At 38.9% G+C, this 13,084-nt stretch overlaps 1 protein-coding gene across 1 annotated transcript; it reads left to right on the top strand.

Moving 5' to 3' along the window:
* The first annotated feature begins 5,716 nt into the window (after window positions 1–5,716).
* LOC109170894 (sucrose synthase 7-like) lies at window positions 5,717–12,623 on the top strand. The gene is made up of 4 exons (XM_019320032.1): window positions 5,717–5,767; window positions 5,910–6,005; window positions 6,148–6,202; window positions 12,310–12,623. Exons 1-4 carry the CDS (start codon window positions 5,717–5,719, stop codon window positions 12,621–12,623), a joined length of 516 nt encoding a protein of 171 aa, XP_019175577.1.
* Window positions 12,624–13,084: the final 461 nt, after the last annotated feature.

Below are 13,084 nucleotides of genomic sequence, written 5' to 3'. Positions count from 1 at the left end.
TTTAGGATTACAATGCTTCCCTATACTTATAAATAGGGCACATCCATATCAGTTTTGAGAGGGCTTCAATTTAATAAAATTCTTATGTTTTTCTTTACACTTGTGTAAGAAACCTTATGGCTAATTGTGGACTCAATTAGTGGCTAGTCGTGGACTCGACTAGCAAATTGATTCGTGGACTCGAATCAATCTTCATTTCTTCAACCTTAGATTTAGGTTCGTGGACTCATTCTTGAATCGAAGGAAACTAGATCCGACTCTAGTTGATTGAAGATTGCATCATCGAGGTACTTGAAGCTACAATGGGATTCTTCCAAGTCTTTGAGGATTCGAGACAAAGGGTTTCTCGTGAGGTTTAAGGTATTATGATCCATCTCTATCTTTACTTTGAGAGCAATCTTGGGACAATACTCCATATTATTTGAACCTTGGACTAGGTTCATATCACAAGTGTGAATCCTTTGGTAGGGAACCATGGATGGTCTCAAAAGGTTGACTTTGGTAAACAACGCTGACCACGTCTCATTTTTTAAAGGATACCATCGATCGCGTGAAATGCGAAGCCACAGCTAAACTCTACGATCTTGGATCTACCTATATTGTACTTAACGCGTTGGAGTGGGTTATGTATCCAGTTTCAAACTAGAGTCTCGTAGGTATATATGTATCCAGTTTCAAAATGAGTTTCTTATATCTACCTATATTGTACTTAACGCGTTGGAGTGGGTTACCAGCATTATTCGCTGACGGTTGTTACACCGAATGTTTTCAGGGACAATTGAGTAGCTTCGAAGCGCGCTAGTTGAATTCGTGGACTTAGTTTAGATTGTTCTAGCCTTGATTAGATGGTCTCGTGCCTTGATTTGTATTTGAGTATTAGTTGTGATTTATCCTTTGTTAGTTAGTTTAGCCTGTGTATCTGAGTTCTCTACCTCAGATGTGGCATAGCACCCCGACTACTATGTTTAGCTATGCTCTGTTTGGGAAATAATAATAGATTCGCCTTTATTTATAGGTTTTAAAATATATCAAAAATTAGGGGTGTTACATACTACCTCGAAGATCTTGTCGGATGTCCGGATCCATTCCTCGAAGGTCGTGGGATCTTCTTCCCCGGAGAAGATAGGCGGGCGATGGCTCGAGACTTTGCGAGCTATATCCGAGTTCCCATTCGGCGACGGTTGTCGGTTGTTGTTATGGAGGATGGCGTTGCTCAGTGACTGGGCGACCTGAGTCAGTTGCTGCAGGTTCTGAATTAATGATTCGTGGGCAGAGGGTTCAGGGGTCCTTGACTGATTTCTTGTCGGTGCCATCCTGGTGTCTACAGGACCAACATCGATCGTAATGGTAAGTTTGAGCTTCGCATCCTTACTCTGATGCTATAATTATGGGGAATTCCTAAGCTAAGCACAGAATAGAGTGAGGAGAAGTTAAGTGGACAATGACACTGCGCGTCCTAAGTATCCAAGATCCTATGTAACACCTAGAGTTTAAACCTAAAGTCCTAAAGTCCCTTCCTAAAGATCTTAAACACTTAGAATTCAAGCCTAACGTCTTTAAAGTCTTATCCTAAAGGCATTGTCCTGGGGTCGAACTTAGGCTCTGATACAAACTGTAACACCCCTAAATTTTGAGATATTTAAAAACTTATAAAATAAAGGCGAATCTAACAATTAAATCCCAAACAAAGCATAAAGCTATCCATAAGAGTCGGGGTGCTATGCCACACCTAGGTTTGAGAACCTAGGTGCACAGGCTAAACTAACCAAGCATAATTAATCCGTAAATCAATATTCAAATACAATCCATGGCACGCAGGCCAACTACTGTGTTAAGGCTATTTAAGCTAAGTCCTAGGTTCTGACTAACGCGCTCTGTAGCTAATGCTCATCACTTGAAAAACATTCGGTATAATAACCGTCAGCGAATAATGCTGGTAACCCACTCCAACGTGTTAAGTACAATATAGGTAGATATAAGAAACTCATTTTGAAACTGGAATACATATATACTTACGAGACTCTAGTTTAAATCTGTAATTTTGCATATTCTCAGTATATCGATATTGTTTTAGTTTCTAGCAACCAGAATACTAGACTGATTGACTCAGACGCTCAATTGATCAGTCATCCAGATAAAATAGCAGATAAATTGAAAAGCGGAAGAGTAAGGCAGAAAGTAAATCAACACATATGTTTGTTTACCTAGTTCGATACAGTGTGTATCTACATCTGGGGGACGATCACCGAGGCGTCCAACCCACTAACTCATAATCCAATGTATAAAGGTAGAGAAAAAAACAATCTCACCCAAGTGCCCCACACAAGGTCAGTACCCAGTCTACAAAGGTTTAGTGGATTGTTGAAGTCGGAGAGCCACGCATGCAGAACTCCAATGAAATCCCTTCAATTGGAGAGCTAACTCTGATGCAGTCCGCTTCAATGACGCAGTCCCACGTTGTTCCCACAACTGAGTGATCTTCGCGTCCTATCGTTTAAGCAACGTTGATACTTCTCAAGTTCTTCTTCATAATCACCAAGAACTTATTGTCTTGAGAAGAGGCATGACAACCAGAGATGTGTATTTTGTTTAGTATAGAGTGTTGCGGCCTCAATAAATGCAACCCTAATTCTTGAACGAATGAGGATATATATACTTCTTTGATTTGGACACTCTCCAAATATATCTCTGATTTTAGATGGTAGGACTTTTTGTGAAGAAAGAAATCTTTAAGATTCGGTCCATACCTTTCACGCTGATCCGCTGATATTCTTTCCAAAACTGTCATCTCATAACCGCGTCCCAGCTTTTTAGAAAACTTTCCTTTATCAGATCTTCAGTGGCTTGATCTAGCAGTGCGTCTGTTGATTGTACTGATCAGTCAGTCTTCTTTAAGGACAAACAGACACCAAGCTAAACCCTATCTTAATTTGCCATAATAATATTGCCAATTATATGTTGGGGTTTTTCTTCCAAAAATAAAACACTAACAAATTCCCCCTTTGGCTATTATTTGGCAAAACAACTCAACTAAGGATAAAACATCTTAGCTAAAGATAGAGAAGTGCATAATAAAAAAAATACTGGTAACAGTTAGCAAAGGAAATATTGTTTGATTTACAAGCCATAAAGTCATCAGCACACAACCTGTGCTGGATAAAAACATAGAGCAGACCAATTCTTCACAAAAACACGCCTAGTCAGGGCCAGAAGGTACTTCAACCAACCACAAAACACCATCATAATCACAAAAACTCCCCCAGAGTTATAGCACTCCCCCTTTTTGCCAAAGATAGACAAAGGACACGTTAAGCATTAGAGGGACCTTCACTGTCAGTCTTCACATTTTCACCAGCAGCAGACTCAGTCAAACTCATTCCAAATAGAATAGTTGCAAGTTCAGTGCGGGCCGCATTGAGCTGATTTGAGATAATATTTCTCACAGTCTCCAGCTCAAACACACAAGCCTTCAGTTGCAGGGACAACTGCACATCTCGAGAATATGGGGTATCCTCAACAGCAGTATCAGCCTCAGAAGTATGCGGAGCATCAACAGGCGTAACATCCCGGATATGTTTTCCAGTCAAAAGGCGTGGATCCACAGTATACAGCAGAGAAGGAGCAATGATCTCACTTGCATCGGAATCAAACCCTGGGATGTTAACACACCAAAGGTGAGATTAGGATACGGGAGTCTTACCTTCTGTTCCCTGGGATGTATCAATGTGAGAATATGATAGAAGATCCATCTCCCTAAATCAATGGTCACCTTGGTGCCAACTCGAAACAGAAGAGCAGCTAGAGTCTTTCCGATTGTATGAAAATGTGCTGATGGAAGCTAGTTGTGCAAAGCAATCCGGTGTAGAATAACAAACTTGCAGGTAAATTGAGAGCTGGACAATGTATCATTATCACCAGTTGGCCATACAGGTGCCAGTCCTCCAGTGAGGGTCTTCACAACCAAATCCCAGTCAGAAATTTCTTCTTCTTCAATTGTTTTCAACCCATAGTACTGATTAATCATGTCTGGTCCGAACACATACCACTTACCCCTGATGAAGATTTGCTGGCACTTCTCACTAGTAAGATTATCAATCTCCTCATTTAGGTTGCAGTAGAATTCGTAAGTCAGCAACTTTGAGTAAGGACAAATGGATGTCACTGTCTTCAGCAGACCAACCTCACTCAGAAAAGGCAATACATCACAGACTGAATTCAATTGATTCTCATCCACCGATCTCTGTACGATCAGCTCACGTCTCACCATTGTAGACCACTTGCCTTGAGCAGTTTCAGAGACAAACTGTGGTTTGTAAACAGAAGTATCAGGACATTCAGAAACATTCTGCACATCAGGAGTAACACTCCTTCCTCTCGGCTTTGAAGCAACTTTCATTTTTCTGCTTGCTGTTGACAGCACAACTGTAGGAGCTTTATTTTTAACAGAAGATCTCAGGGTCTTAAAAGCTAGTCTGACCGGCGGATCACTTTCAGCCTTCTCAGAATCAGCCGACCTTCATTTCTTCTCTGGTTGAGTAGATTCTGTAGGTTAATCACCAGCATCCATAGCAGCTTTCTCTGGAACTCCTTTCCTTATGGACTTTCGCCTTTCGCTGACAGGTGAGCTCTTTGTAGGACTCGGAGATACAGAATTGCTGGTCTCAACCCGTGGACAGTAGAGGATGCTAGAAGCTTGGTGACTTCTCTGATTTTGAAGGATGTGGAATCTGGGTGTGCTGTCTCTTCCACTGTTAAAGATCCAATTGGGTCAGAGGATGGAGCTTTTGAACCGTAGACTTCAGCCAGAATTCTTTCATCATCACTGTCTGTTGGAATGGAACGATCATGTGTCGGACGTATTACTTTGTATGGCTTAGGTATTGAAGCAGAGGGTAATCCCGCAAAGTGGCGAATATGGTCTAGGCTCTCTGCCAGATTGGAAGATGTATAGATAGCGACACCATCAATTGACTCATAAGAACGGGGGCTTTCTGGCTGTTCAGCAATAGTCACAACAGACTCCTTTTGTGGATTTTCAACTGGACACTTCTCAACAAAGGGCTTATCAGGTAGAGTAGACTCAGGGTTAACAGAAACCACAGAACGATCAACATCTGAAGAATACACAACTAGACTCAACTTTTCAATATCATTAGACTTGGGAACAATCCCCTCAGATTCAGTCACAAAAACAGGTTTTGTAGACTCAGATTTTACAGTGGGCAACTGGGGTGGATCATCAGATACAATAGGCTTAGCAGACAGTAAGAGTTCTGTATCAGGAGAAATTTCAATAGGAGTGTCAGAAGTATTTGACCTGTTTTGTAGAAACTCGATTCGGCGCTTAGCTTCCTCCTGGGCTGCTTGAAGATATAAAGGATGTGCCTCTACCCGTTGCCGAGAAATTTCCTCCCATTCCAGAGCCCTTTGTGCAAATAATTTGAGGAATGCCCCTGCACGATTCCTGTCTTCTGGTTCGTCAATAGAGGCTGGGCTTATATCATCATCTGCTTCAGAAGCCATCACCAAAAGATTGCTTGTATTATCGTCTGACCAGTTTTCATAGAACTCAGGGTAGTCAGATATCACCGTGACAAGGATCTCGTCTCGAAGAACAGGGTCCAACTTTAGCTTCTTCTTCATTGCTAGTTGGAGAAGCGTATTCACATGCTTCCGAGCACTTTATGGTGAGTGATTTTTCCTTCCCAACTTGATAATGATGTTTTTCACTGCATCAGCCATATCTGCGAGTGATTTGAAGGAGAGGGTGTGGAAAAACCCTAGGTAGAGATATTTGAGAGATGGTTTACAGAGAACAGAGTTGTGTTGAGGATTTCTTTTTCACTAAGAACGATCAGACGAAAGATATAATCCAAAGTGTGAGGAACGATAACTAATGCGGCTGGCAGGATGCATGCAGCTATGAAGTGATTGATGCAATGGTATATCTCCTTTTTAGGGATAAAACGGAAGATTTGAAATTTGAAAAAGGCAATTTAATTTGGGTAAGTTAGGTTAAGATATTTACTTAACAAAACAGAAGAGGGTTAATTTAGGAAGTCAAAGATTGAAATTTTGACTCGAGGCTGAGAAAAACAAAAACCCTTCTTCTGATTTATCATTCTGTCTTAACAATCCATCCTACAGATCCCCAGAGCAGATCTGAGAATCTCAAACCGATTTGCGTCTAGAGGCTTAGTCAGTATGTCTGCCAGTTGCTTATCTGTCTGAATATATTCCAACTCTATCTCTTTTGCTTTGACCAAATCTCTGATTGGTTCTGGAGTGTTGAACTGGATTCTTTGAAATGTTTATTGCACTGATATTGTCACAATAAAGTATCATAGAGTTTTGAGAGAGACCATAATCTAGCAGCATTTGCTTCATCCAGACAAGTTGAGTGCAACATTGTAACACCCGGTGTTACGGTCTTCAATCCCCGATTAATTATTCAATTAATTCCGTTAATGATAATTAAAAAGGATTTAATTTGGTTAGGATTCCCTTTAATTAATTAATGTGGTCTACCATGGATCGTGGACCCTTGCCTAAACTAGAGTCTTAAGCCTATTAGGAATAAAGAGAGTAAACATTTTACTAGTCAGATTCTAATTAGAAATCCTAGACCTATATATCTATTTAAGAAAGTAGGCCTTTACTATTCAGATTATGATTAGGATTCTTGATTCTATAAATAAGGGATTAGAAAGCAATTAGAACTCTTACCACCCATAGTTATATTACACGAAATTATTCCCAAGAGATTCCCCACCACCAAGCCTAGGGAGATCAATCGGATGGAAATCTTAGAGAAGAACCTTAATAGCAAGGGAGGATTAATTAAGGCTAAGAGGTAACCCATGTCTCAACAAAACCTATTTTCCTCGCTATATCTTCTTCATTGGCTCCTTTGATATATGATTTTGTGCTTGAGTCTTGATAGAGCTTTGCCTAGAGTTTATATGGTGTTTATATGATGATCTTGATGTTTATTTGTTAATCTTGATGCTTATGTGATAATCTTGATGTTCTTGATACTGTGATAAGTTATATGAATGATCTTGTGTTTTGATTATGTCTAGAGCCCTAGGGTAGTAAACGTGGATTTCGTATTATGTTATTCTTGGTATGTTTGGGTGGGAATTTGCATGATCGGGTGTTGAGTCTTGGCATGTTTAGGAATAATATTAGGAAGTATATGGTGTGATTGTTGGTTTAAACCCGTTGATTAAATACGTGGTGTGGTCATTATGTGTTTGAACGTGTTTGGACATGGTTTCGGGTTCCACAAGGGATCCCGAGGCCATAAAGTTGTCTGTGTATCACTGGGGGGTAGGTGGGGGACTGACCACCCGATGCCCGCCGCTTCTGTTCCAGCGGGTAGCCGGCGGGCGGTGGACTTGATATGAATCTAGTCCAAGGTTCAAATAAAGATGTAATATTCTCCCAAGAATACTCTCAAAACTAAAGATAGAGATGGATCAAAGTACCTTAAACCTCACGAGAAACCCTTTGTCTCGAATCCTCAAAGACTTGGAAGAATCCCATTGTTGCTTCAAGTACCTTGATGATGCAATCTTCAATCAACTAAAGTTGGATCTAGTTTCCTTCGATTCAAGAACGAGTCCATGAACCTAAATCTAAGGTTGAAGAAAGGAAGATTGATTCGAGTCCACGAATCAATTTGCTAGTCGAGTCCACGACTAGCCACTAATTGAGTCCACAATTAGCCATAAGGTTTCTTAAACAAGTGTAAAGAAAAAACTTAAGAATTTTATTGAATTAAAGCCTCCAAAAACTGATATGGATGTGCCCTATTTATAGGTATAGTGCAGCATTGTAATCCTAAATAAAATGGAAAAAAGTGTCCTAAACCTAATCTAGAAAGCAAGTAAATATAGTCCTATTTAGAAAGGGATTTAAGGAATCCCTTCTAAATACAAACTAGTGTTTTCTCTTTAATTCTAAACAATTTAAAATAATGATGACCACAAATAATAAAGCTGATTTGGGCCTTGGATCTTGTGATTGGCCCAATTTGTACTCTTAATGGGTCTTCATTATGTTGGCCTGCATCATCCTCCCCTTCTTGAAAAATGATTCGACCTCGAATCTTCTAAACATTGTCTTCGATCTGTGACATCACTTGAAACAGGCCACTTATAATACTTTCCTCTATCGAATGGAATTTTTATTGGGCTTTCTTGTTTATTCCACCATTGATGCTTTAAGGATGTAGTTATGAGCCTTGTGATGAGCCCACTGTTTACCCTTACTGGATTCCATGTGTACTGGTTCCTATTATTCTCCCATTCTTGAAAAGGATTCGTTATCGAATCCAAATCTTCAATGAAAGACAAAGTAGCAAGCTCACTTTCTGTTTTATCACGCTCATGGAACATTTTCTTGGGATGCTTGACACGAGTCGCTCCAATCATCATCCTACAATCAACAAGTAAGGTAATTAAGTCTAATGACACATCATGGAATTTAAACATTCTGGATGATAATAATTCAACAAAATGAGACATTTTAAATTTAGGCATCTTGTTTGAATTGTCAACAAGCACAAAATCTTTCCTCCTAGAGCTTAAGGTAAAATCAAACAGAAAATTCATGGAAATATCAAGTAATGATTTAGATGTATTATGGTGGTAACTAGCACAATTCTGAACATAAGATGCTACATCTTTTTTCTTCTTTGGCCAATGAGAATATCCTTGCAAAACATCATCACTCTTTAGAAAACCAAAGTGTCCTTTATGTGAATCAACAATTAAACTATTGCCCAAAACAAAGAAAAGTGCCAATCTCGTTGACTTTGAACCAAAACCCCTTAAGCAAGTAGTATTTGACATAAGAAGTTTTCAAATGTGCCTTATAACTTCCTACAGATTCCTTATCTCTATCAAATAAAGTTTTAGTAAAATCAAAATTATGGAATCTTGGATGTATGGAGGCAAACAAATTTCTAACACATCTAGCAAGTAGGTCAGTAATAGAAACATGACAAACAAATCTAGAGAATTTTAATGCATGCTTTTGAAATAAAAATGAGTAAATAGTTACTCCCCTTATTTTCTCTTGCATACTTTCCTTTTTAGTTACCAAGAGAGGTTGCACTTTGACACCTTGGGCTGGTCCTTTCCATTGTATCACTAATTGTGGTCCCTTTGTTTGGCTACAAACTGAGTTAGAGGATTGGAGTGGTGATTGCAATTCCAAACATGGAGGTTCCACTTTTCTCTCTTTGATTTCTTCCTTCTTTGAAGCTGGTTTGATAGCTTGCATCAATGTCAATTGAATTTCTTCTACTTGTTTAGGATACAAACGAGGCAAGACATATGTAACCCCATTCATGTGAAACACATAAGTGTTCCTCATTCCATCAGAACTTATTTTTCTGTCAAATTGCCATGGTCTACCTATCAAGATATGAGCAGCCTGCATTAGGAAATTATCACACAAGATTTCATCAGAGTAACTGTTAATAGATAAAGGAATAAGAGCCTGTTGGGTTACTCTAGCTTCTCCTGCATCAGTTAACAATTGCAAACGATAAGGATTCAGGTGATCAAGCAAAGGTAGCTAAACAAATTTAACCATAGCTGCACTAGCCACATTTGTGCAACTTCTAGAATCTATTACCATAGCACACACATTCCCTCTAATTGACCCTTTAGCACAAAATATATTTTCAGTTTGAGACTCGTCTTCTTTTATAGGGTGACCATTCAAAACCTCCTTAACAACAACAATATGACTAGACTCATTATCAGCATCTTTAGAATCAAAATCTAAAGGTATGAATGGTTCCCCCTCAACATGTTCATTGGGGGTTTCAAAATGGTCACAAACCTCATCCTCAGACTTATATTGAAGACAAGAAGCAAAATTTTCAGATTGTTTTGTTATCTTAACTACCCTCTTGTTAGGGCAATCACGAGCTATGTGGTCTCTCCCATTACATCTATAACAAATAAATTCTTTATCATGTTGAGGCCTCACTGCCTCACTTACCTTTTCCTTACCTTTTTCTCCTGAATCATCTCTTAGAGAAAGATGTTCATCACACCTTTGAGGGGTTGAACGAGTGTTGTTCCATCTTGATGCACCATTGTTGGACTTGTACATTTTCATCTCTTTTATTTTTACCTCAGATTCACGTGAATCATACAAGGCATCATAAAGGGTGTCATATCTCTGAATACTCATTCCACATCAAATTTCTATGTTCAATCCATGTACGAAACGAGCAACAGTTTTTGTCTCTTCTTCATGTATGTCTCCCTGTTTAAGCAAAATATTTATAGTTTGGTAGTACTCATCAACTGACTTTTTTCCTTGCACCGTTCCCTGCAATTTTCATTCGAGATCATAGAAAAAAGATTTAGGACGAAAGATTAGGCGCATATCTTCCCTCACTTAAACCCAAGATTCATAGGGAATCAAATTAGCAACTCTCTCTCTCTCTCTCTATTTCTTTTTCGCCACCAAGATAAAGGATATCCCTTAAAAGATGTAGAAACTAGCCTAATTTTTGTAAGATCAGAATAATGCTTTAAATAGAAAAGAGTTTCAATAGCATTCTCCCATTCTATGTATTCAGAGGTCCTTTCTCACAGGTGAAGTTAGGAATTTCATGTTTAATGTTTCCTAACTCCGCATTACGCTGCTAGATCCTTTGGCATCTAGGATCCACTCTTCTTGCTGGTGGCAGGTGTCGCTCATCATTGTGTGGTGGTTGCACTTGCTGTGAGCGTTGCTCCAAATTATTCATTCGTTCGAGTAACCTGTCTATCTTTTGTTCTAATGTCTGGGGCAGGTTTGGAACTTGTTCCGCCATCTGTAGAGGAAAAAAAATATCTAAAAAACAAGAAGATGTGTGAGTAGTCACGTTAGTGAAACCAAAAAGTTGGCTCGCTCCCTCACTATTCTCAGCTCGCAGGTAAGAGGTGGATTATATGGCTCTGGGGGTGCACTACACACTCTTACAAACACACACTCCACATGTGTATCGCTCAAGGTGGCAGATACTCTCACAAACCTTTTTCCGAAAAAGAAAATTCTAGTCCGGAATTGAAGTTGATATGGATTCAACCTCAAAGTTCAAAAAAACGTACATTGGAAAACTTCACAAGCCTTTGAGAGTAAGGTGTATCGCGAGGTAGGTAATAAAATTGAGAGCAAGAAGCAAAGAAAAAGGACAATACAAGCAAAGAAACTAAGCAAGATTTGAAAGAAAAAAAGGGAAGCAAAGAAAAAAATATGGCAGAAAGATATGCAGGACCAATATCAAAAGATAGACACAAATAGAATGTAATAGGGGTGCAAGTGTACCACAACCAAATAAGAATATATCAAGAACTCCTTCCAACCGTATACTTTTCCACTTCCTTATCCCTCCAAAATTCTCCTACCAACCAGATTCTTTCCCCAACCTTATTCTTCCTCTTTATTGCTTTCTCTCTTCTTTTTTTTTCAACTTTCTTGATTTTTTTTTTTGATTTTTTTGATAAGTAACCTCCAAATAACTACTGTAAATATCAACAAAAATTTCGGACCAAGAGGATCCGCACAACCCCTTCAAAATAGAAACAAGAATTTCAAGAATCACCAAGAAAAACAGAAACGCTGCCCTTACTTTGAAGATCAATATCTCAATGACAGTATGGAATTAGCAAGTGTATAATATATAAAACGAACGCCCCAGAAGAGATATACAACATATCAAAATTTTAGATAAAACTAACCAGTGGATCTCGAGATATAGGTCATTCTTTGAAACTAGTCACAGAACGCGGAAATCTGGACAGGGTGTGATTGTGACGTGATTGCGCGTAAATGCACTTCGAATATAGGTAAGGGTGAGATGGGATTGTTTTCTTGACTGAGTGTTTGGTAATATGGTGCTTAGGAGGTGTGAGGTACCATTGATATTGGATAGGAAAAAGGGAAAACTCTTTCGGGATAGGTTTTCAAGAAACTAAAGAACATGTATCAAGATTCAAGAAAATAATCAAGAATGCAAAGGAAAATTTTTTTGGGGTTTTTTTAAGAGTTAATTCCAGCAATGGTCCTCCGACTATTGCGATTTTCCAAAATTAGTCCTTGACTTTTAATTTGGACAAAAAAGACACTTGACTATTAGATTTGTTCCAGCAATAGTCCTTCCGTCAAAGATCAGTTAAGTTGGTGTTAATTAGAGGGGTATTGTAGTCATTCCATCTTGGTGAATAACTTATCACTGTTGACTCCATCCACGGCACGCCTGGTTCTGGGATATTGCGTGGACATGGCGGATCGAAGAGGGTGGTGAATTGAAGCTGCGCTATGGTTACGAAGAAGGGGATTTCGTACAGCCTGCTTTAGATGAAGTTTTCGGGCTCACGGTGATTGAAGCAATGCACTGTGGACTGCCCACCTTCGCCACCAATCAAGGAGGGCCTGCGGAGATAATTGTTCATGGTGTCTCAGGCTTTCACATTGATCCTTACAATGGTGAAGACTCCAGCAATAAGATTGCTGACTTCTTTGACAAGTACAAGTCAGATGGCAGATATTGGAATAAGATTTCCCTGGAAGCTCTCAAGCGCATAAACGAATTGTACGTACCTAGCTAGCTATTACGTATAGTATTAGCTATAGCTAGCTAGTAGGTAATTAATAATAGAATTCACATAATCATATCTTATCATTACACACACACACACACACACACACACATATATATATATATATATATATATATATATATATATATATATATATATATATATATATATATATATATATGTGTGTGTGTGTGTGTGTGTGTGCAGTTTTACATGGAAGATTTATACCAACAAAGTTTTGAACATGGGAGCCATGTATGGATGCTGGAGGGAGACGCACTCAGGGCAAAAACTTGCAAAGCGGCAATACCTTGAGCTATTCTACAATCTGCACATGAGGAAATTGGTAATTAATTAATTAATTTTCATGTACATACATATATGATACGTATGTACTGATGATGAGAATTGAAGATCAGATCGAAATTATATATCGTTAAATTTTTACTGTCTGTCTGTCTGTCACGTAT

The sequence above is a fragment of the Ipomoea nil genome, unplaced genomic scaffold (assembly GCF_001879475.1).
Source record: "Ipomoea nil cultivar Tokyo-kokei standard unplaced genomic scaffold, Asagao_1.1 scaffold3377, whole genome shotgun sequence".
NCBI classification, from domain to species: domain Eukaryota; kingdom Viridiplantae; phylum Streptophyta; class Magnoliopsida; order Solanales; family Convolvulaceae; genus Ipomoea; species Ipomoea nil.
Note: the sequence above shows the minus strand (reverse complement) of the source record. Positions and strands in the feature narration are given on the sequence as shown.